Source organism: Furipterus horrens, unplaced genomic scaffold (genome assembly GCF_987537825.1).
Source record: "Furipterus horrens unplaced genomic scaffold, mFurHor1.1.pri manual_scaffold_13, whole genome shotgun sequence".
Taxonomy (NCBI): domain Eukaryota; kingdom Metazoa; phylum Chordata; class Mammalia; order Chiroptera; family Furipteridae; genus Furipterus; species Furipterus horrens.
This window is the reverse complement of record NW_028327183.1, coordinates 5,526,050-5,551,483: the sequence shown is the minus strand read 5'-3', so window position 1 is coordinate 5,551,483 and position 25,434 is coordinate 5,526,050. Positions and strand designations below refer to the sequence as shown.

At 47.9% G+C, this 25,434-nt stretch overlaps 1 protein-coding gene across 1 annotated transcript in view; it reads right to left on the bottom strand.

The window, feature by feature from the left end:
• Positions 1 to 25,434, bottom strand: part of FTO (FTO alpha-ketoglutarate dependent dioxygenase) — a 254,429-nt gene that overhangs the window by 129,290 nt on the left and 99,705 nt on the right. The window contains exon 8 of the mRNA XM_090260181.1: positions 15,281 to 15,405. Within this exon, the coding sequence (XP_090116307.1) occupies positions 15,281 to 15,405 (125 nt within the window). The remainder of the gene's footprint in view (positions 1 to 15,280; positions 15,406 to 25,434) is intronic.

The window sequence follows — 25,434 nt, the reverse complement described above, 5'->3', positions numbered from 1 at the left end:
ACACATCCAGCATGCGATGGAAGGAAGCCAGGGCCTCAGAATGTAGGCCTGGCAGGGCCCCATCAGCTGTGAAGGTCAGAGCCCTCACAAACCGCGCAATAATTACTGCACTATTATATTATATGTAATTACATAGGCAAGTTACGTAGGAGTCATGTAGTACACATCGTGACATGCGGTGTTGCCTGTGTTCACACTTCTCCACCTTGCTTCTGCTTTGAAGAACAGACACGAGGTGATCTTTCTCAAGCCCTCGGGATGCAGAAGAATGCAGTCATTGAGAAGAAGGCCCCAGAACCTCCCCGCCCGGACTCTGGTCCTGGTTTGGCCACTTACGACCTCTGTGATCCGGGATAGATCCCTCAGCCTTTCTGGGCCTCAGTGGCCTCGACGGTAAGATGAGGACAGAGGCGGCGCTTCGGGGTTCGCATGCGGAGTAAATGAGGGAAACATGCAGGACAGTACCCGGCCCAGAGCAACGGCTCCTGAGACGCTGGCTGCCATTCTGAATCATGGCGGTCCTCTTCTTCTTCACCCTCAAAGGCAGAATTAGAGTCGCAGTGCAGGTGTCTTGACCCCTTGGGTTGGATGTTGATGACATGATCTACCACAACTTTTCAGAAATGATGAACCACCTACGTGTCCTAGTTCTAGCCTTTTTCTTGAAATCAACTTTAACATTTTTTAAAATCATAACTGAAAGACTGATTTTCGTCTCTGGTTCTCGGAAACACGATTTGAGGACCATGGCTCTAAATGCGCATTAGGCTGTTTTAATCTAAAGCAATAGACATACAACTATACAACTTCTAAACGAAAAGGTATTCGCCAGCAGCAAGCTGGTGAGGTTTTGGGAGCCTCTGAGCTCTGTCACGGCGTGTTTCAGAAGGACATTTTAGGTTTGACAGACACCCACCGCGGCCGCCCATGTGGACAATACACAGCCTTGTCGAAGCCCTGAACGTGGGTGACCGTAATGAAGCTGACCTCACCCGGCACAGATTCGGGTCTGAAGCCTCTCTCCGTGCAAGAGAACGGAAGAGAATTCCCTTTCCTTCGCCTCGGTTCCTCGTAACGTGAGCATGGCGCCGGTGGGGAGACTGCAGACAGGATGAGGCTTTTGTGAACGAGAAACAGCCCCCATCCAGAGGTCTCCTCCAAGCTCTGCGGCCCGGATTAAACGAATTTTGACCCGTGTGCTAACCCATTTTCATGTGATACACGCGGTACAAGAAAAGATTAATTACTTAGGAAAAACAAGCTAACATCCCTACAGCAAATATATTATCGCTATAGAGGACGGGACATAGAGGTTTGCACTTGCCTCATTAGCTCGGGTATAATAAATGAGACGCTCCGAGTGATGTATAATACGGGAAAGAAAACACAGCTGTTTGCATCTGTCAGGCAGTGCAGAGGTGCGCTGCACCTGAGTCCGCACACACTGAATAAACCCTCAACAACGGAGCTGCGTCGCTCAGGGCCGCGATGGCTGCAAACCATTATCTGTGGATAATTAACTATGTCGGGACACTGAGGCCCAGACAGGAGGTCCTCATAAGGCCCCGCTAAGGAGAAGGAAGTAAAACGTTATTATAATACATTACTAATATTTAATTTTTTAAAAAAGAGCCTTCTATTTGTGTGTTACGGACACAAGCTGTAAGTTACAGCAGCATCTGAATTATCATTACTTCTTCCAAGCCCCCTCTCGCACTTGAAGGGCAAAGCCGCCTGTGAGGCTGTGAAGTGGAAGGAAATACTTCCATTTGGGATTAAAACTTTAAAACTGTATTTGCGATTTGTCCTGTTTAGTTTCCCTCTGATCCCATGAGTACGTGTATCGATGGCAGACAGCGCCGGAAAAGCCGTCGCTAAAATGACCGCTATGAAGGCAGCTCAAAACTACGCTCCTGAAAAACACTTGGGGGAGCGCAGTGGATCTTTAGGAAAGCCGCTGTTTTCCTTTCTCTGCGTATCTTGGTCATTTTGAGACTCTCCCCTGTAACCCACAGTGTTTCCACATCTCAGCAACAAGGCTTTCTGAGGCTGGAAGACAAAAGCCCCCCCCCCCAATTGATGGAGCCGACGTCCAACTGTGAGGGGCTGTTCTTTACCTCATAATTAAAATAGCACCTGAGCAGGACCATCTGTGAGCATGGATTAAGTTATGACAAAATGTGAGCATCCTTTCTTTTCTTTTTTTTTTTCTGCCAAATGGCTCTAAACCTCACACATATTTTGTGTGCCATACACCCCCGCAAAACGTGTGCCTAAATAAACTTCTATCCCCACGCCCCCCAAAAATGAAATTAGTTAGGATAAACATTTTGCTCATCGCTGCAACCTTTCATACCTACGTCAAATCCACAAATGAATGAGCAGCTCAGTAATTTGCTCCGAGAATGAATGAACCCCCAGTCTCTTTGCTGTCTGTTTCTAGGATTCTGTCCGTTTACGGCAACCCAGGGACACAGTTTGCCACTTAATTTCCCTCTTCCTTTTTCAAATACACTCATTTTGGAAAAGACGTTATTTATACAAAAGGCTGCCAACCCTTTGGGTCGGGATGGATTTGGCTATTCAGACTATTTCACAAGCCAATCTTATTTAACCAAAATAAAGTCTCTTTGGGAGTTTTGTTTTGTTTTTTTTTTCTGCACAAACTGCAAATCCATAAATGCAGAGATTATAAACATTGATACAGACATTTCTTCCAGAGGGTTTTCTGACCTGATGTTAACCTGACGTTAGAAATCCATGTTTCTCCAGAAATGCTGGCCTATTTGAGTGAAATGGCTCCTTTGGTACAGTCGGGGCTGTGATGTCAACGTGGCTCCAGTCTAATAACCCTTATGAAATATTTACAATGAAATTGAACCACACAGGCCTCACAGCTGACTTTAGAGGCAGCCAAGGTCTAGGTTTACCTTTTTCTTTCTATTAAAGGAAAGAAATCGTTTCTATATTTTCCTCTTCTCCAGAAGATCAAACCCACATGTGCTGAACGACGCGCTGGACCACACCTCCGTGCGGCCGCCAGCCTGGAGCAGAGAGAGAAGAGCATCCTGGCTACGTGCCTCTCTGTGCCCTGGACGAACAGCTGGGGCCGCCCCACGGAGGGGCTGGGAATGAGTCACGGACTCAAGGGCGGAGGAGGAGAAATGGTGATCACAATCCACACCGACCCTGCCCTTCTCTCCTGACAATCACACCTGTCATCGGATTCAAAACTGCCAACATTTTTGAAGACACCATTTTCATGGTGACAATGAGCACCATGTACACCTCATTTGCTTTTGAAAACTCTCCTTGGCTTTCTCTGTAAAAGGAAAAAATAAAAGACCGGCCAGTTAAATGCACAGATACACACACACACACACACACACACAAATATTTCCTCTAAGAAAGAACCTGTCAATACGTGGAGTGGAACAGTGTTTCAAGGTCATGAAGGGCAGTGCCCCAATGGCATTCTGGTCCCTTGCCCAGAGTCCCTTCCTCTGTTCTTGAGAAATGGGGGGAGGCTGAGGAGAGTTTTCATTCAAAGCGGGACTGCTGTTCTCTAACAGATCCCACCCATACCCTCCAGTCTCCAGATATGATGTATTAATTAGCCTGAATAACAGGCCCACATTCAAGTTTTTGCTAATATTTAACTCAGAGACTTCATGCATACGCACAGTAGAAACGTTCCACTTCTTTGGAAATGGAGGGGACCCGGTAACATGGGTCCACCTCCTCTGCAAGACTGAAAGATGCTGCCCACTTCAGACAGGTATGAACGTCCCCGGTCACCTCGGTCCCACCTCTCTGCCTTTCCCCGTCTAGGTTAGCTGCCAGGCCCTGGAGACATTTTGTGTTCGCAACTTCTTGTCCGAATTCACTAGAAAACTCACAAATGTCTGAGGATCGTGCTGCGAGCGTAAAAAGCCCAGCAGAACACGTCCTTGAGAAAGCCCGGTGCCTCTTCGGGCCAAGATCTCATCTTTCTGTGGGGCCCCCCTCGCCCCTCAAAGCCAGGCCTCCTTCTCTTCATTACACAGCCAGGCGTAACGGTGGCCTCGGGGCCCCTGCGTACAAAGGCTGGGGCAGGTGTGAACACGTGCAGAAGTGCTCCGAAATACAAAGGGAGAAGTCACCGGCTCGGGGAACATCCCCTGCTTTCCAGGGCTCTCAGCCTGCCCCCCACCCCGGGCCGGCGCTGTTGCGCGTGCGTCACTCAGACCTGCGCGTGGACTCAGGCGGGCAGGCGTGCTCTCACGCAGCCTCTCCGACTGCCCTGCCACCGCGTGTTCCCAGTGCAGTCAGACGATGCTGCGCTTAGCCTGGCTCCCCGTCCTCAGAGGCCCCCTCTGAGCTTCGAAAGCGAGCATCCCATGCAGAATTTCAAATGGAGAACCCACAGCAGAAAGATCATTTACAGTAACTATACAAACAAGCTAAATGAAAGACCTGTGTTCAGTCATTAAAAATAATAATGCTCAGGCCCCGAGGGCTGAAATGTTAAGCTTATCCTTCGTGCGAGGAAGCAGAAAACGGGGTGTGTTTATTATCCCAATAAGATAACCTGCTAATTTATTTAGGAGGCAATTTCCGAGTACATTTGTTCACGGTGAAATCTTACTTCATCCGATTATACGAAAACTAACAACCACAAAGAAAATGCTCCTTCCAGCCAGGGCTCTTGGAAGACCCATCACCAGATTGGGGGGGGGCGGGGGGGACAGGGCTGCTAGGAGGTCGTGTCTCCAATGACTCTGTCCCCTCTCGGCTGGTGGTCTGCCAAACCAAACCCAGAGTTAGAGAGAGAGTCATCTGCCTCGCACTTTGCAGACGATGCCTCCCATCATGACGACAGAGAGGGGGAAAGGTCTCTGGACCTGCCTCCCGACAACAAGTTTCTGTAAGGTAATGAATCCAGACAGCTTGGGGACCGTCCACCTGCGCGGCTGCCTCTTCCTGCCTGCAAAGTGAAATCGCCAGGGACTGGCAGAAGGTACGTGTCTGACAGGGCCAGGACAGCCTTCCTCCTCGGTGACAGCCCGGGCCTACCCTCTTCAACTTGACCCGCCGTAATTCCTTCACAACGCCGTGGCGAGGCAGCTGACAGGAGCAGCTGCAGCTCCTAAGCGAGATGGATGGAATTTTCATAACTAGTTCCCCAAGTTACATTTTACCTTCAAGATAATTTATGAGCTGCTCTAGAGCCTTGAAGAGACAATATGCTTGCCATAAAATTAACTGTAACAGTCTTGTAGGTTATAATTAACATTGGGAGGGGAGCACCAACTGGATGGAGCACACGGTATAATTGATGGGGAAACTGGAAATGAAGCAAGCTAACAATATCATTACTGCGCACGCCGCCTTAGCCAAGCCGATGCCTTCCCAGGGTTCACTGCGATCGCCTTCCAGGGCCGGGTTCTGGTCGGGAAGAGGCCAGAGTGGAGCAGGCGGGCGGAGGAGGTTTCGCTGCCAAGGCCCCGGGCACCTGGACGGAGGCAGAGGCTGTCGACAGTCTGGAAAGGGAGCCGCGCGGAACCGAGAGCCAGGCTGAGCACCTGGCGTCCGGCCTGCGCGGAGTCCTGCTCGCGCCTGCCCGGTCGATGTGACTTCATTTGCTCAGAAAACAGCACCTTTTTTCAGTAACGAGAGAGCTGGATGGGAAGAATGCAATCAGAACTTCCAAAGCGCCCTTCTAAGGCTTACGGTTGTTGCCTGGAATGCAGGAGAACGGAAGCATTTCAACTGAACGTGGGCCCATCTTAGTAAAAAAGGAAGATGGTCCACTAGACCGCGACGTGTGTTAAACTAAAAAGCAGCCCCCGAGCACACTTTCCAGGAGAGAACGAACCGGGAAAACTCTGTCACTCACTTCCATCCTGGAAAGAAGTGCCTGACCGTTCTTCTCTGTGCACAGATGCTAAACAGCCTGGCCAATGCCCCAGAACACTGACGACGGTAAACACACCGGAATCGCTCACTGAACAGTGTGCAGGGGACTGACCTATTTTTGTTTTTTGACGTGTTTGTTTTGTTTCTTGTCCTGGGACAAGATACTGAAGATCGTTCTGATAAATGAGGCAACAGTGTCCCCTACAGGCCAGCAGAGACTGTCCTTACCCCTCCCCAGCCCCTCTTTACTTCCTCAGCGGGAAGACAACTTTCCTCTAGAACCCGGACTGCACACCACAGAGGAAATCTGTAAAACACCGGGCGCACCCCGAGACAGAATACAGTCGCTGCGCTGCGTGTGCAGTGACCAGCTTCCCAGGTATAAACATCATGTACAGCAGGTAATCAACCCATCACAGGGCATGTAAATGCTCTCCGTGCTACTAAAATCAGCCTTGACCAATGCAGCTCCCACATCATCGAGGATTTACAGGTGCTTGGGAGCCCCGCTTGAATGTTCTCACCAGTACCCCTGACCTCCCGCCCCCCAAAAGACTGTAACCAACACAAAAGAGAGATGGCACCGCTATAAAGGGATAACCTCCCTTTAAAGGGTTCATGATAAGGAACATTTACAAAGCAGGAGCTGAAAATTACTTCCTCGCAGAGAGAGACGCCCCCACAACTAACCAGGATGAAACACACTTGGGTACCAGAGGAAACGGATATTTGCAGGTACACACCAGTGCACCTCCACACTTGGGGGGGTGGGGGGGACAGTCCTGGAAGGGCTGTAAGCCCTGCACTGCAAAACCTGGTCAAGGTACTGAGTGACCATATGCGTGTTTACAAGAGCAAAGCCTTGTCCCTGCTGTGGTGGCGGCCACACAGCACAGGTCTGGGCTGGGCTGTCTTGGCTTAAATTCCATCTCCCCTACTCACTAACTGTGCTGCCTCTCTGTGCCTCCATTTCTTACCGTATAAAGTATTTAAACTCTGTCTGGCACGGAGTGAGTTCTCATTAAATGTTAGTGACCCTTATCGCTATATTGGTACAAGGACAGTAGAGGTAGAAGCGGCCAGGACTGACCCCTGCCCGACCCTTAGCTACTCCCTGGTGTCTTACTCAGAGAGCCACACCTTGTCAGGGCAGAGACGCCTTTGAGGCCTCCTGGATCGAGCCGCTTCTCTTCTAGATGAACCTGCTGAGATCCAGAGTGTCTGGGACATGCCCGGAGTCCACAGACAGCTGGAGACAGGACTCAAGCTGGAGGTCAGGCGTCTGTCTGTCAAATCTACGTGACAGCGCACAGCACAGCTCCATCCGGGGTTCCTCTCTGTCCCTGTTCAGCAATATTGGGCTCCCACCACGAGGCCAGGATTTAACATGGGGCCCTCCTCAAAGGAGAGGGCAAGTTTGGATAAGTGTGGCTGGGCTCATTCTTGACATTTTGGCTTTGACCTGAAGAGGATGGGTCACTTTTATTGAATACCTAGTATGTTACAGGCACTTGCTCTGTGTGTTTTATATGCAACCCCCTCCTCTGCCCTGTGAAATCAGTTCCAGGCAAGTCACCAACGAGAAGACTGCATTCAGCGGGGCTAAGTAACTAGTCCAGTTACAACCTCTCCCTGCGACGCGCCCAAGCTTACAGAAGTGGGCCCGAGATTCACGCCCAGGCAATCTGACTCCCGCTTCCAACTTTGGTAAAAAGTCCGAAAGAAAAAGCCCTCCCCGTCCCCACCACTTAACACTGAGAACGAGGTCCATCAGAGAGAAGGTGGCCCCCAGACTTCATCCCATCACACCCCCGACAAGACAGGTACAGCTCCCCCTGCTCCCTCTCAGGACATACCTGTGAACACAGCATGCCCTGAATGTAAGCCTTTCTTCAGGTGAAAACCTTTAAGGTGACATGTTTTGTTATTTTTTTGAAAAGTCACTGGAGCGGTGGCCCTCGGAACATCAGGATTTCACGAAGAGCACACACCAGTACGAGCCCCTGGGGCTTGAACGGCCAGCGATCATTTTAGGAGAGGATCAGAAAGGAAAATTTTATATTTTCATCTCAGCGGGATGACGGACCCTATCCTGGTCCCATTGCATGTTGTTGAAATGCAGGACATGACAACTACGTACATCTTTTTAACAGAAATGGTCGAGCTTCCGCGCCACGGAGCGCAAGCCCCGCGAAAGACGCATTTTCGTCCGTTTTCTTCCCCGCCGTATTTCCAGTACCTGGAACAGTGCTCATCCAGTTAGTAGCAGGCACTTAATAGTGTGTGCTGAATAAATAAACGAACGGACCCATGCTTTCTCAAGAAGTTGAAGAAGAAACAGCCAGCAAGAAACAGCCGGCAGCCAATCGGTCAGAAACCTGCCAGGGGCAGAGTCTTCCTGGAGCCAACGTGGTGGTTTTATAAATAAGACGCGCACGAGCCCAGGGGCTTCTGTCCCCCATCAAGCTGCTCACATACTGCCGGTAACAATGGCAATAACATTAACAACACTTGACTCCTTAAGATAAGTTACTGTATCTTGGATGAAGGGTAACCCTATCTCTAGACTCATTTAATCCTTGTTCTAAATTTATACAATGTTTCAATTCTTACACATTTATGAGGCGGTTTTATGGGGTTACGGGGTTTTATGGAGAACCCGAGGGCGTTCTGCTAAGGGCAGCAGAAAGCGCAGACTGCGGGTATGAAAGGAGATGGAGCAGATGCATCGAGAAGAGAGACATCGCTGGTGCTAGCAGGCCACTGCCTCCCCGCTGGCCCTGGAACGGCCCTTACGTGTTCCCCATGCCCACCCCAGCCCTGCCAACAAAGCCAGCCAGGCGCAGCGGACAGCTGCTGAACTACGTCCCGGCCACCACTGCCCGAAGAAGCAGCCACTCCGTACCGTGAGGGACGGCAGTTGACGTGGCCGGATGACTCAGTCACATGGTGTCCCAGGAGGGAATTACAGAATTACATTGGCCTCATCGTCCCACGGCCCACCCCCAGGGCTAGCTGTTCCCCTTTTTGTGATCACAGGCCCCTCACATGGGAATCCAACTGGGGCCCAAATGCAAGTCCCCAAGGCTGGTGCACATCACTGCACTGACATCATCAAAGCCACACTGGGACATCAGCAGGTGACCGGCGAAGAACAGCTGACCAGAGCAGGTGAAATATGGACTTCAAGCCACCTTTAGCCCCAGTTTTACTCCTCTTGGCCGGAAACCCAGCCCCTAGTTTGGAAGAATGGCCTGAGGGGAGGCCTCACACCCCCTACTGCACACCCCTTCTCTCCTTGTACGGCTCTCTCACTTCCAGGAAGGGCTGGAGATCAGGAACGGCTGGCTCAGGGAGGAGACCAAGTCAACAGCTTACTCCTTTCATAAGCTCCCCCCAAACTGTAAGTGCCCCTGGAGAAGGCGCCATGGCTAACCGTCTTTCAATAATAAGATGGCTGTTTTACTTGCCCAGAAAAAAAGTGCTAACCTGGCAGTTCTTTGAGTCGCCGGAGCCCAATATGGGGAAGACAGGCCTCCGGAGCCATCTCGGCCCAGAGAGTTACTTTTAACAGGAAGTGAGCAGTTCTGAAAGCTTTCCTGAGAAGCTGCCGTAAACATTCCTTCAAACTGTTCTCAGCACCATTTTCGGGATCCTTGGACCCAAACGAGGTTGTCTACACAGGAATTAAAAGGAGTCCTTTTTGAGCCGAGCAGCTGGGGGGTTAGTGACAAGCAGACAGTTTCCATTGAATCAGGGCCACATTCCTATCAGCGTGCAATGCTCAGAGACACAGTAATGAAAGACTCATAAGAGAATGGCAGGAGATGTGAGGCTGAGGTCTCCAGAAACGAGTCCGCGGGGCCGTGAGCAAAGGGCCAGGCTTGTCCATGGTAAGCTGGAAACGGGCACAGCCGCTCCCTGGTGACAGCTCCGTGTGGGACCCCATCCATTTAACAAGCCCAGCACAGGCCTGCCAAGTTTGAAAATCGAACAGCAAACTAATGGGAAGATGCTCAACATCATTAGTCACTGGAAAAATGCAAATCAAAACCACGCTGATACCTCTAGGATGTCTGTAATTAAAACGAAACCAAACACGCGTTGGTGAGGCCGCGGAGAAAGGGGAACCTTTGTGCGCCGCTGGTAGGAATGTGAAACGGGGTGGCAGCTGCGGAAGCCAGTCTGGCAGCTCCTCAAAAGCAGGCCGCAGGGCCACCCTGTGAGTCAGCAACTCCATTCCCCGGTGTGCACGCAAAGGAACCAAAAGCCTGCCACTGAAAACTTGCAGATGGATGTTCATAGCAGCACTGTTCACCACTGCCAAAAAGTGGAAACCACCCAAAGATCCATCAGCTGATAAACGAAGTGTGGTATGCCCATACAATGGAATATTATATGACAAATAAAAAGGAATGGAGCACTTCTATGCTACAACGTAGATAAACTCTGAAAACAATACGCTAGAGGAAAGAAGCCAGATATAAAAGGCGCCGCAGGCTGTATGGGTCCATTCGCATGAAATGTTCAGAACAGGCAAATCTATGGAGACAGAAAGTAGGTCAGGGACTGCCGGGGTCTGTGGGGAGAAGGGAAATTGCGAGCGGCTGATACCAGCTCAAGGGGCTCACTTCGGGGAAATGGGAATGCCCTGGAGTCGGGTGACGGTGATGGCTGTTCCGTGTCCTGAACGCACTGAATGATTTAGCTGCATATCTTAAAATGATTAAGTTTATGCTATGCGAAACTTTATTTTATTTGAGTTATATCTGTTTTCTTTTTTTTTAGATTTTATTTATTTTATTTTTCCCAGAGAAAGGGGAAAGGAAGGAAGAAAGAGAGGGAAACATCAATGTGAGAGAGAGACACCAATCAGCTGCCTCTTGCACGCTGCCCAGGCGGCTGCCCTGTCTGGGAATCAAATCGGCAACCTTTCGCTTTGCGCAATGACACCCAACCAACGGAGCCATGGCCTGGGTTTTGTCTTATTGTTGAATTTGTACCTTATTTAGCATAAATTTAAAGGCATTGTTGTAAAGTTAAAAAGCACAGGTGGTTGTCAAAGAGTCCCTCATCTCTCTGCATTATCCATCACCTGGCTTCCTGCTCACTTGTAAATCCCCAAGGAGATACATAAAGTCAAAACCAGGGAGGAATGCTAACCTGGGATAATGGTCAGGAGTTCTTTATTCCGATTTTAAATAGAATTATTGTCTGGGCGAGGCTTGTCTTATGGAGACAATGTAGTTCAAGATAAAGGTTTTCGACAGTACAGCAATTCTATTCTTCGAAGCTGTGTACAATTACATTCTTTCCTGAGTGGGTTAGGGCAACCTGGCTCCCTCACGCCCCCTTCCACTGCCTCCCATGGCCTCCTTCTAGGAACTTCCTAAATTCTCAGCCTGACACATTCTTAAATTGGCTGCGGAGCACATCCTCTCATGCAGCATTTTGTACATGGCGGGCGTATAAAAACATACAAAAATGCTCATTAAATAAAAGCATTATTGCTTCAGAAAGTAGACTCACAAGATGTACCAGCTGCCTCTGAAGAATATGGAGCTTTGTGAACGGCAATGTCACTGGTCAGAAGCCAGGACACTGTTCACAGGAAGCTGGGAGACAGCTTTAAACAGATCCCCCTTATCAGTTAACAGTCAATAAATATATAGCGTGTGACCCACCCGTTGTTGGTACTAATTAGCATCGCTGTGACGCTCCTTTGAAAATGTAAGCAAGAAACAAACAAGCCTATCTACTCAACTAACAGTATGGGCTTTCTCCTACTCTTACAGGAAAACAGCCAAGTGGTAGGAAAAATAAAACAGCGTGCAAGGGTCACACGTATACTCAGTATCAAAAAAACACAGAACGCTCAGCGGGCAGATGTTGGAACGGATCCCAAACTCTGTACAGCATTTTTTGTAGCACATGACTCGCCTACATTCTCGCCACCGAGCGAGCGGGCAGAAATAAAATAGCTGCCACTCATCCTGACCACGAATAGTGACTCCAGCATAAACACGCCCTCAGAATTGTCGGCAGTCGAGGCAGGACGCTGGGGATTTGTGTAAGATAAACAAAGGCGCTGATTTTTTACTCCGTGTTATTTAGGAAAACAACTCGGGCCCAGACACCGAACTGTACCTCTTCCTGAGTGCACTTTTCAAATGATAATTTCTCCCACCGTCACCATTAAATCTTAATCCATTCCAGCTCCTTGCATGGGTCATTGAGTCTATATGTACCGCTGTTATTTTAAAATGTTTCCCCTTGGTAGGCAGTGAGGGGGAGAAAAGATGTTGAGAGCCAGATGGGCCTCTTCACAGTTCATTTATCAAACCTAATACACTGGGCTCCGCCCTCCTCTCCCTGGCTATTGCGGCTAAACTTCCATATAATTTGGTAATCATTTTCATTATCAGAGGGTGACCCTAACGCAGCCCGTCCTGGGACACCCAGTCCTCGCAGCTGCTCTTTCTCTGCCTTTTCCTACCGGGGACCCGAAGAGCCTGGGCGTTTATTAGCTGCAGCCTGACCCTTGGGCTGCAGAGGTCGGGGAGGGGTCAGAGCAGAGGGCTTGCCCAGTTCTTTAAAAGCTATAACAAGCTGTCCATCAGGCGGAGTGGGCTGTATAAACAAAGCCTGGTCCCCAGAAATGCTGGGCCGCTTCTGTTAACACTTACCCTGAGTTCACACGGCTTCTCCCGACGCGCCTTGGAATCATTCAACTCCGGGGAAATGAACAGACAGCCCTAACAAGCCCATTTGGAGAGGGCTGTTTATGGGATTACCAAGCTTGGCGAAGGAAACCCACGGCACTCCGACGGGCCTCTGAAATCGCAGGGCTGGGTGACACTGTGACAAACCCAGTTACTCCCGAGTCATGCAGAATTGACACTTTCCTCCAGAAGCTAAGTCACAGCGACCATGTGCTTTCAGTTTAAGAGACATCAGTGAATCATCCCCAGACAATGGCCTGGCTCCTGGCCTGAGAGAGACACAATGTTTTGTTGTTTTTTCCTATTTTTTAAAATCTTTATTGAATGCACTGGGGTGCCATCGATTAATGAAATTATATAGGTGTCGGGTGTACAACCCTATAACCCATCATCCGTATATTGTACTGTGTTCACCATCCCAGGTCAGGTCTCCTTCCATCACCGTTTATGCCCCTTTACCCTCTTCTGTCTTCCCCTACCTTCATTCGCTCTGGTCATCACCATTAATATTTTAAAATCAAGTCACAAGTTTCACTCAAACTTCTCGCCGACACTGTTATCACAAAGGAACCGGCCGGAGAGCGGAGGAGGGGAAGCGTTCTTCCAGCCGACTTGGGCTGAAGTCATTGCCAGCTGCGGAGCCTCGGTGGGCCTGAATTTCTTGAAGTCGTACTATTCATCACGCACTCTCTGACGAGCGGGGGAAGGTAATTACAGTCACCTGCATTTAACTTCCAGAGGAAAAAATTTCTATTATCTAATCTAACCGATCCCCTGATAGCTTTGATGAAAGTAAAACCCCGCAACCTACTGCTTGGCCTTTGGCGAGCGCTAATTATTTTCTGTCAGAGCACATTTTTCCTCGTTGTAATTCCAAAGGACACAACAGGCCGGTCTCTGGAACGAAGGCCGCTCGGTCACACCGCGTGGGTGTTTTCTAACGGCCCCGATGCGGCTTTATTGAGGAAAAGGAAGGTGTGGGAACAGCCTGTTTATACGGACCACGTGGATGAGTCTTTGAGCTACGTCACCGGGATGGGGAACATCGAATGGGGCGAAGACGGGGCGAGGGGGAGGATTAGGGTTATTTAATACTCGGAGGACACTTTTCCTTCGGAGCTCTCCAGACAGCACCCTCTTGAAATGTTCTTTCAGGTGGTTTGGTTTTAAGAAAGGCCTGCAGTGTGTCGGCTGCCCGGCTCTTTCTTCCCTCGAAGGGCTTGGGAAGTTTTGTTTCGGACGCTAGGTGACATCCGCTTCAACCCTGGCTCCAGCTCCTGACTGAATTGGGAGCAGGAAGGGCCAGAGACGCGGAGACCAGACTCCTTTGCAGCAGGCCACGTCTTCTGATGACTTTGCGTATTAGCAGATTCGTGTCAACAAGCCAAAGGCACCCAGCAGAAGACCTGCATCACCAACATCCAGTCTCTGAGCTGTGCTGTCTCGCAAGGGATGGGGGTGGGGGGAGGAAGATTATAGAGGCATTTTTCTGCCTCTCCTTTTCCCATTTAGTAAGAATCACCAGTGGGAGAAGATGGAAAAGGTCAAACCCAGAGACAGAAACCTCTTGATGGCCCCACACTGATGTGGCATTATTTAATAATATGTGCATATTTTACTGACTGTACATACTTACACTGTAACACAAAGAAAGTCTCAAACTTAATTATCGAAACTTAAGTTGGAAATGTAATGACTACAGTCGAAATTGTCACTGGCTCTGGCCACAAAACAGAAAAGGGGGGAGGGGAGAATAGCACTGGGAATTTTTAAACGATTGTTTCAAAGCAAGTCTGAATTTAGAGATAATACATCTGTTTCAGAGAACAGCTTCCCGATACCCAATCGCAAGGGTTAGTTCATACTCTTTACTATCTCCTGTCCTTGGAAAATGCTCACCTTCAGCCTTGTTCCGACACATCTATTTCTATGATAATTGTTACTAGTAAAGCCATCAATTACTGCAAATTCTGTTGCATGAACTCACTTGGAGAATATGATGGCTATCAATAAATGTCCCTGACTCCCAGGCACACCGAATTTTTAAACATCGAATAAGACTCTGAGACAACGCACAGCCTCATCTCCTTGATTCCTCTCCCTCCTGCTCAGAGACAGATGAAACTTCAACAATTTTTACAAACGACAGACCTGAAGGCTAACGGGAACCTGTGGGGAGCCGTGCCAGCCGTCCATCCATCACCTGTTTGTCAGACAAGAGCAGGATACCATGACAGGTAGTACACAAGCATCGATTCGGTGAAAACTGATGATCTGTAGGAACTTTCTATCAGTGACAGATTTCTAACCACAGATACACCTGCGTGCAAAGAAACTAGGCGGGAACCAACGTGATTCCGATTTGGTCGATTCTTAAGGGGGGGTTGAGAAATAGACGACTTTCAGGCAACCCCAGACATCGGCTCCACCAGAACAGCCATGCTGGACTTCCGGGCCACTGATTAAAAGGGTTCTTCAGCCTCGGGTACTTATATTGCAATGTGCGCAAGGTGCTAACTTTGGCTGAAAACATACATACACTGGCTTACTTTTCAAGGCCCCGCCCATGAGAGGGACGAGACCAGCCGTAAGGAAGGGCTGAGCCAAACCCAGCCCTTGTTCTTCAGGGACAACAAACCCCGTGGTGTTACAGCACTCACCTGGCATGCCACTCCTGCCGCAGGCTCTGGCGCGTGCTGAGCGAGCCGAGGATGGCGGTCAAGATCCCATTCCTTTGTCCCACGGGGACCCCCTCTCTTCGAACTTCATGAAGCACCGCATTTGTCTAGAAGAAATGATCCAAAAAACAAAAAAAAAAGAAAAAAGAAAAACAGAAAAGAGAGAGAGAGAGAGAGAGAGAGAGAGAGAGGGGAGTGAAAAATTAATAATACAAAAAAAGCCCATAAGCAAATAAGGACAGCAAATCAATGACTTTTTTATTACAGTCCCCCTGCTAACAAATCAATACCGTAAATGATGGTCAAAAATGGCCGGCGCATATTTTGTATTTAATCAATGTACATGGCACGGGGTAAACGCCAAAGCCCCATTGCCGTAAGTAACACGCCAACATCCTGTGGGTTTCTGCTCTAATTTTCTCAGCCCACCAGTGATTTTTCTCCCTGGGAATTGCCTACCAGGAGCTAGTATTAGAGATGATTTTCACGTCCACTTCGCTGTGAGTTGTTTGTTTTGCCTTTTAAAAAGGAGCAGGTTCCGACTTTCTCTCTCTCCGTTTCCTGCCACCCAGCTGAGGCTTTCTGTACTGCCTCTCTTATTTGAATCATGAGTTTCTATTTCCAGCCATGCAGGCAACGTTTTTGGTGGTGTTCACCTATTTTCCTTGCTTTACGCAAATCAAGATCTTGCAAAGAAAGAAGAGCGCAGAGGTCAAAAAGAGGATTACAGCTCAGTAGGTATCTTTCCAGATTTGAAAATCTACTATGTCGTTCAAAGAATATGTACAGGGATTCTCATGCTCTCAGACGTATAATTTTGGGGAGAATGACTTATTCTGTGGTCATGACTGTGGCCCTCTGAAAAATTAGGCTCATCAATGAGTCCCAAAACACTTAGGCCTCTCTCTAGGATTGGGGAATGTCAGACGCTGCTTTTAGAAGCATCTGGAGTCCAAGGCACATCACCTCCTGTTCACTCTGTCCAATAGCGTCACCATCAGAACTCACATTTGAAATTGTTGTTTCAATTGTATCTACCCCTCACCCTGGTCAGCTCTTTCCCTATGTGTGTACTTTAAACATGCAAATTTATGTAACCCTATAAAAACAGTTAAAAAGACAATCAAAAGTCTCCTATTAGTACTAAAACTTGGAGTGAGCAAATGCCTTTCAAGTTTTAACTGTAGAACTTTTCATCACACGTGACCGGAGTAGAAACCTTCAGCACGTAGAGGTGTTGTTTTCCATTTGAAGTTAGCGCGACTGCTTTGGAGCTGTTAGAACCCAAGCAATTGCTAAAAGGCATGAAACTGTCACTTGGTTGTACTCACTCAACGTATTCCTTATCCAATGCCAATGCTTCCTTGTTATACTTAAAGGGCACGCTCATGATTTGGTTCTCGTGAACTCGAAATACTACTTTCTTGCTGCTCTGTTGCAATTTACAGTGCGCAATGACTCTTCACGACAGCCTTGGGAAGACGGGTACGGCGCATCTGTTGCTTGGGCCGCCTTCCAGCTACACCCAGTCCCCTTTCCTGGAACGGCACCCAGACCTCCGTGAGGGGAGGTTTGCCATCATACGTAGTCTTGGAGGGGCTGTCGACCAAAGTGACCCACTGTCCCCATCAAGGACGTGGGCCAGCCCAACCTGATTCTCTTTTCCAGGACTTCAGACACGTAAGAAGAATGACAAAGAATGGGAAAAAATTTGGAGGCAATTGATCAATTTCCTTAGTTCGTACCACACATGGTACTCCAGGTATTCCTGGCCTCCTGACCTTTCTGAGTCCGGATCATTTTCTTTACTTCTGATGCCTTGAGCTATCCAATATTCTCTTTCATTAAAGCCCCACTTTGTTCAAATTCACCAGAATCTGTTGCTTACAATCAAAAACACTACAAAGAGATGAAGAGAGGACAGGAAGAAATGAAGACAGAGATAACGAAGGAAATAGTACCTCATTGCGAAAGATCCAAAGTAACCTGACCAGCACTAACCAGGAAAGGGACCCTGACCTCGGCCTCTTGGGCCCAGAATTACATGCACTCCATGGGGCGATATATACAGGGATCCCTCACTTATCACGGGTATTACATTCTAGATGCCCCCGCGGTAGGTGAAAATCCACGAAGTAGGAACCTTACATTTATTTTAGTGTTTATTGTACAGTACCACAAAATCCTGCGATAGAGCGAAAAATCCACAATAAATAATTAAATACAATATTTTTAAAAATCCCGCGATCCAGTGAGGCCGCGATGAGTGAACCGCGATATAGAGAGGGACCGCTGTACAACCAGCTGGACCATCGATGGGCTTCCAGGGCAACATTTCAGCACCCCATCGCGGCAAGGGATGCGCGGTTTCCCCAGGGGATTCTCCTGCATGAAGCTCAGGACCCAAATGGCTAATGCAGGGGGTGCAAAGTCAAATACCCATGAGGCCCGGGGAGGGAACATGAAGGAGTCAAGCAGAGGCTGCTCTGTCTACAAGAGCAGCCACGATTCGGCAACAGCCGGCTCCGCCATTCACAAAAGCTGGGTCGGAGCCAGATTCATACCTTTTCAAAACAGACGATAAAATCTACTTATATTTTTTTTAATGTGAAAATTCCTGGTTTTTAAATGCTGGAAAGTAATTTAAAAGTTTTTTTAAAAAATATCATGTGGGCCAAACAAGAAGCACCCAATAGCTGAACGGTGACCTCTGGTGCCAGGGATACCCCATTTCAGAGCGGTCCTGGTATCGTGGGTATTGTAACAACAGTCCGGTGCTGCTCCCTGTCTGTGATGCCCGGCATGATGCCCCTAGAGATGAAAGGGACCTCACACAGACATGTTGTTCATCACTGGGTCTGCAGGTACGTATTATATTCTCCCAGTGCAAAAACGCTGCAGAGAGAAGATAAATGACCCATCCAGCTTGTGCCAAAGACACGAGGAAAATAAAACTACGTCTCAGTTTGTATTAAAATAACTTTTTAGGAATGTCACTTAACACTACATATGGTGCCGAGTGGGGACGAGAATTATCAGAGGGATCACTTCATGAATTATTAATTATCTAACCACCATGTTGCACACCTGAAACTAATATAAAATAATAGTGAATGTGAACTGTAATTGAAAAATAAAAAATAAAAATGTCATTCGACTCTTTTTTGCCTTGCACAACATTTAAATTTTATTCTTCCCACAAACAGCCTCGAAGAGGAGAAGGGGCTTTTTAAAAGTTTCATGAGGGCAGGGGACCCTACCTGTTCAGCTCACCACTATATCCCCACTGTGTGCCTAATAAATATTTGTCAAATCAGTGAATAAAAAAGAAACTTGATCCCTGGCTGGTGTGGCTCAGTGGACCGAGCACCAGCCTGTGAACCAAAGGGTCGGCAGTTCGATTCCCAGTCAGGGCACATGCCTGGGTTGCGAGCCAGGTCCCCGGTTGGAGTCGTACGAGGGGCAACCGCACAGTGATATTGCTCTCCCTCTCTTTCTCCCGCCCTTCCGCTTTCTCTAAAAATAAATAAAATCTTTTAAAAAGATAATAAAAATAAACACATTAATTAAAAATTTTTTAAAAGAAACCTGAAAAACAAAGAGCAATGGAAGACTGTCTTCTTCTCAGAAATTGCTATTATATACACTTATAAACCCATAAAATATTGTAGATAAATTAAGAGTTACGTATTGTACCCAAGAGCTCTCTTCACTGTGCAGAAGGATTCCCTTTGAGGTCTCTTTCAATAACCAGGCCCCCTAGTTCAGAGTTCCCCAAACTTCAGCCATTCTAGAACATTCTCATAATTCCTGCCATATTCGTATATAAGGCATATACAATTTAATATTTTTCTTTAACTTGACTCAAATTTTTAAACCATAAAATGAATTCATTTCAGAAGAAAAACGCAAACCTAGCGGGACTTGTCCTAGATGAGCAGATACCCACAGAAATAATATACGAGAAACAAAGCCGTGTGTTGATTTCATTCCAGGTGGATGTTAGTGCTTGCTGGGGGCTGGGGGAGGGGAGCCGCTCCGTGTTTGTAAGGGCGGACGCAGACGGCTGAGGGGCAGTGTCGCAGACCCATCAGTCTAGAGGCCTAACCATGTGGACTGAAGAGGAGCTAAGAGGGAGCCCCTTCCTCGGGGTATGGTCCTCGGGGAGGGCACAGTCCTGGAGTGTCACCTGGCCTCTCCCCGGGCAACACCCGCCTGCCACGCCCCCCTCTGGATGCCGTGTCCTCTCGCAATGGTCTTTAAAACTCTTCACGGATCAACCTCTTTTTTTCCCCAAATGTATTCTTACCCAGAACTCCACATCAAAAAAATCAAAAGATGAAATTTAAAAAAAAAAACTGAGTAGTTCTCTTTGAGGCTCGTATGGGAGACCTAGAGGATCTTGCGGTCAAGAGGCATCTCTTCAAAACCCCACGAAATTGCGACACCCAATTTGCCCACCCCAACCCAAGAACATTTCAAATAGCATGCCAGTTTTGTAAAGTTTAGGCATTGTTAGTGGGAACACAAAATATTGTCATTCTGGTCAATGGTGTATCAGTTTCTTACGAAAGTTTACACAGACACTTAACATAGGACCCAGAAATCCCATTTCTAGGGATTTATCTAAAGAAATTAAAAACTTATGCTCACACAGAAACATGCACGCAAATGCTTACAGCATCTTTATTCATAACTGCCAAAGACAGCCAAAATGTCCTTCAAAGGGTAGGCGGTCAGACACACTGTGGTACATCCATGCAATGGGACACTTAACTGCTCAGCAATAGGAAGGGACGAGTGGCCGGTCTTTGCGACCACGTGGATCGATATCAAAGGTTTTATGCTGAGTGAAAGGGGCCAGTCTCAGAAGATTAAACCCTGAACGATCCCATTTGTCTGACATTCTAGGAAAGGCAAATTATAGGAACGGAGAGAAAATCAGCGCTTGCCAAAGGGTTTGGCTGGGGGGGGGGGGTTATTACAATAGGGCGGCAGAAGGGAATTTCTGGACTGGTGGCACTGTTCTGTGTCCTGATTGTAGTGGTGACCACACGACTTTATACATACATTCAACACCCACGAGCTGTATATCCCCAAACGGTATGTGATTGCATGAACATTCCATAAAATTAATTTTTTCAATTCATTTCCATCACATTGTTAGGACAAGAAGGGATGTAGGGAACACGTTTGCACACAAAGACATCTAGTAACTAAATAGTAAAAATAGGGAGAAATGTATCTGGATGACCAAACAAAACCTCTTCCAGAACAACTTTCTGAAATATTGGAAAAGGACGGGTGAGCTTCGATCTGAATGTTCAGACCCTAAAATATAGTATTTCATAAAAGTCAGAGTGAAAAGAAGCCACGGCCCAAAATGGACATTTCAGAGTGTCAAAGAGCATTCTCTTTACGAGTGCGAACAGTGAAATGTTTCTCCCTGTGGTAGCGCCGGATCCTCGAGGGCTGACTTTACACAGGAAATGTGAATAGGCCATTTTCCCAGCAGCAGTCACAGAGAACTGTCTTCAAACAAGGACCAGTTTTTAAACAGTATCCTATTACCAAAAACACATTCTTCCACTTCTCCCCTCAAAATATAGGGAAAGTAAACCGCAGAGTTGGGACTCATGCTCTGGAGGTTGAATTTCACCTCATTGTAAATCCTTTGCAAGAGAAATCTATGGAAACGCGGGCCTGTCGGGAAAAGACTAAGAATATTCGGAAGAGGGCGGGCTGTTCCCATCCCAGCTGTCAGCCCCTGGCCGCGGGCCCCGTCCTCAGCAGCCGTATGGAGATGATAACAGGACCTGTCCACGGGTGCTTGTGGGGATACTTGTCCCGTGCCGATGCCACTATGATTATTATTGTTTAGATTCATCCCAAACTCACTCATCAGCTTCGTGCAAGGTTGTGCTCTTTTAACAAAAGGGTTCCCGAAAGCATCTGTTACTTTAAATGAAAAACTTCCCAAGGACGTCAGGCCACCACTGGACAGTCACGGCCACAAAGAGCCTCCGCCAGGAGCCAGAGGCATGCTCCTTGGCAACCCCAGGACTAATAAATCTGTGTCCGTCGAGGGCGGGTGTTATTTTTAGAGTCAGTCCTGCGTTTACGTGACGCGTCTCCATTAGTAGACACCTCTCCCACTTGGGCCACCACCCCACACTTGCCCTGTCCTTCTTAGTTTCCGGTGGGGCCCCTCCTTCTAGGGCCCTCAGCTGTGGTTAGGCCAGAGCTACACTCTTGGTTCTCCTCTCATCCTTTCTGTTGCGCTCCCTGTAGGTGACCTCCCCTCTGTTGGCTTTAGGGGACCCTATGGACCAATGCCACCTGCACGTCTACCTTTAAACAGACTCTCCACGGAGCTCTAGCCCCATGGCGCCAACCACTGGCTACCCCTCCCAGCGCCTGTACCTCAAACGTGGCGTCTCAGCAGGCCCGTGTTTGAGCTGACCAACCTCTTGCTCTTGGTCAGCCTGCTCCAGCTCCCATGTTTCCCCAGGGCTGGCAAACAGCATCACGGTCAATGCCGTCCTCCAAACAGACCCCCAGGAATCATCCTAGTTTCCCCGCTCCCTGCGCCCCCGAGACTGGAGTATGAAATCCTGTCATTGTCCTCTGTTCAGTGGAACCCAAACTTACGTCTTCCCCACAGCCAGGGGGGCTTCGTTCAGGCCCACCTCCCTTCTGGACCGGGAAGTGTTGGGTGAGGTTGACCCAAACTAGTGTCTCTGGGTCAGCGTCACCCCTTCCGTGAGTTTTTCTCCCATAAGAATGATCGTTTAAAGGCACAAGTCGAAACGGGTCCGTTCCTTTTCAGTTCAAGGTCAGCATTACAGACAGCAGTGGTTTTAAGCTGCCTTTACGAAGACCTGGTATTGCCAAAAAGATCCTCAGGGTCCAAGAAGCTTCAGCCTCCAGAACCCACCTAAACCAGAGCATCTCTGTTCAAATGAGCTTTGGTTATTGGCATGTGAGGGATCCCAAAATAATAATAATTTTGTTAAAAGGCCAAATTCCTTATCCTAACCCCTCCCCCCAAAAAACCCTTCTTAATCTAGGTCCTGCTTACTTCTTAAATTTTATCTCCTGCCATCTTCTGTTCCATATACAACTAATTGCAGTTCCCCGAAAAAGCATGGCTGTGCTATGCTCTATACTTACTGGTGCCTGGCTGGGTAACTCACAGGAACTGCAAATTCTCTAAGAAACATTTCAAGTGACCCCTCTTCCGTGAACGGAGCCTTCCATGAACCACGTCCTCGCACTAAATGAAGGCGTCTGTCAGTCCTTCTAAAGGGCCACCCTGAGCACCTCACAGGCCACGTCTTATTCCATTGCACTTGCTTATCCACGAGCTGTGTCCTCCTTCAGAGGGTGAGCCCCATGAGGGCAGAGAGGGTCCAGACCCGTTTCTTCCCAACGTCCTCCAAGGTGCCCGGCCTGGCACCGTGTCAGGAGCGTAGACCCAGAGAGGACGCTCCTTGAATTAGCGAAGCCCAGCGACCAGCCAGAGCAGCGCTGGTGAACAGGACGCGCACCCAAGCCAGGGAGGGCAATTCAAGACCAAAAACAATGTGTGAGGCAAGCTTGGGTTTTAGAAGACAATTCTATTAAAAAAAAAAAAAAAGAAAGAAAGAAAGAAATTGTAAAAACCATTTTTTAAGCAATAGCATCAAGAAAAATTGATGCAACCCCTAGGTCACTACTTAGAAGGTCAATATCCACTTGGATAGCTGTGTCTAAAAACGTATCGTTTTCCTACCCTGATAACACTGGATCCATGCAGACCGATCTGTTGAGCCAAAGAGGGAAGTCTCTCTTTCTCTGCTTTGGTTGAGAAAACTACTTTGGACTCAGGCCGCCCATAGTATCCTAAGAGCTTCCAAGAATCCCCGGTGTTTTTAGTTTCTCCTGGCTCAAAACTTTATGCATAAAACCAAAATAAAAAATCTACAACCAAAGTGGGGAGTGGAGGGCCGAGATATAGACTAGGAATGAGGGGGAAAAACAAACAAACAAACAAACAAAAAAAATAACAAAATTCTTAGGCTTCACGTTCATGTCTTTCTTGCAAACATCTAAATTTATTCAATTAAAAGTGAGCAATTCACTGACTTCCAGCTGGAGACGTTTTACGTCCAGTAAGTAACCTTCAGTACGTCCTAATTCTGGGGTATCACAAAAATGCGCATACAGACATACGTGCAGTTTTCAGAATTTGTAGCATACAACACTTTCAGACGCTCTGAGGTTTTAGGAGAACTGAGGCATTTATTCCTTACTAACAATTTTTTTGTGTCTTTCATTCTCTGGGTTCCTTTCTGATATTGGGTAAGAGTTTCTAATAGAACTTTTAACTCCAAAACTTAGATTCATCCATCCTTGTTAAAAATCGGAGAGCTCTGTCTAAGGAAATGCACAAACACAGGAGGGGTTCCGCAAACATGGTTGGTAATCCCTCTGCTTAGTTCATTAAAAAAAAAAAAAGAAAAAGAAAGAGAGAGAGAGAGAGAGAGAGAGAAAGGAAAACTCTGCTGCTGGTTTTCTAATTTCAAAAGGCACATAAACTCCCTCCCCACACCCATCCCCCAAAAAAGTAACTCGGTCATTATGGGCGAAATGCAGATCCTAACACTTTTTATATATGTATCTGCCTCATGTTACGGTTGTATTTCCCTCTGCACACACAGATTACAAAGATATGCCGGGGCTGATAATAAGGGCTAAAGGTTCAACTCTTGAAGAAACTTGGTTGGAGATGTTATCAGCTGGGAAAGCTATTTCCTCACGTCAACATTGCCACAGGCTGTCAAAAACCCAACCAGGGCTCCCCTCTTCAAAAGTCCAGGAGCGTTTTTTTCCCCTTTCTTTCTTTCCTTTTTTTTTTTCCTTTTCTTTAAAGAAGAAAGGCCCAGAACCCACTGAGATCGGCTGGTCCCATCAAAGAAAGGTCGATCGCAGGTCTTCCTTCATTTGCTGATTGTCGGCTTCAGATGGCTCCTTTGTGAGGCCTGCAGCTCACTGCTGAGTGATGCCTTCACGTTTCCCGAGGCCGGGCTGGGCACCGCAGAGGAGTTCCAGCGCTTGGATCCACAGCTCCGCAGAACAAATAAACACGCCTCTCCGCCTTTCTGCCTCCTTTATCTCCCTCTCCGGAGCAGGAGGTTTTGGGGGTGCTAATGTTTACACAATGTTAAAACTTTCTTTCCCCTGTTTCCTGAATTTGAGAAAACACATCCTGATGACCTCGGCTCAGAGATAACACCCAGTCCCCAACGGGTGCCAGCCCGCTGGACTGCTTAAGGCTGCTTGCTGTCTTCACCCCTCCCCTCCCCTCCCCGCCCCGCCCCCACCCCTCAGAATCTCCTTACCCTGGAAGGCAGGAGATAAGCCAGACTGTCCTGAAAGGAAGACACAAAGGCACAAGTCTCCAAGAGGCTGCCGACAAAGGAGGCTTTTATTCCCACTTAAAGACACACTTGGTTCAGCTCATCTCAAAGACTCACTTATTTAAATGAACATCTCAGCAGAGTTTGCCAAATGAAATCTTAAAAAAAAAAAAAGTACCAGTAAGACACAGCTCAGCATTTTCCCACCACACACTGTGGAACTAAGGGGGCTGACGCTGGTCAAGAATGCGCGTGGGGAAAGAATTCGGGGGAAATGCTTCTTTGATCAGTTTCCCCATCTGTAAAGGGGTCACTGTGACAGAGCCTAAAGCTCCGGGGAGGATGCTGTGACATGATCCAGATAAAGCGCTTCGCACAATGCTTGATACCCCAAACATGCCTGATAAATGTTATAGACTGTTATTGTTACCATCAGCGGCAGCATTATGGATTTTAAAAAAAATTGAAAAAAAAAAGGTCACAGAAAATGTGGACACTGACTTTTTCTTTTTTAATGCGAAAATACTACAGTCGTGAATGTGAACAGTGAATTTTGTTTCCAAAGCGTTTTCACTGCACTGCCCATTTTGTCCCTCCTACCAGTCCAGAGACCACCGTGCCGCACACATGTCCCTGAAAGCCACCGAGCCACAGCGTCCTGCTGACAACCAGGACAGTGGGTGGGTGACTGCCGGGACACCCAGGCTGGGTGGGAGAACACGGCCTGCCCTGCAG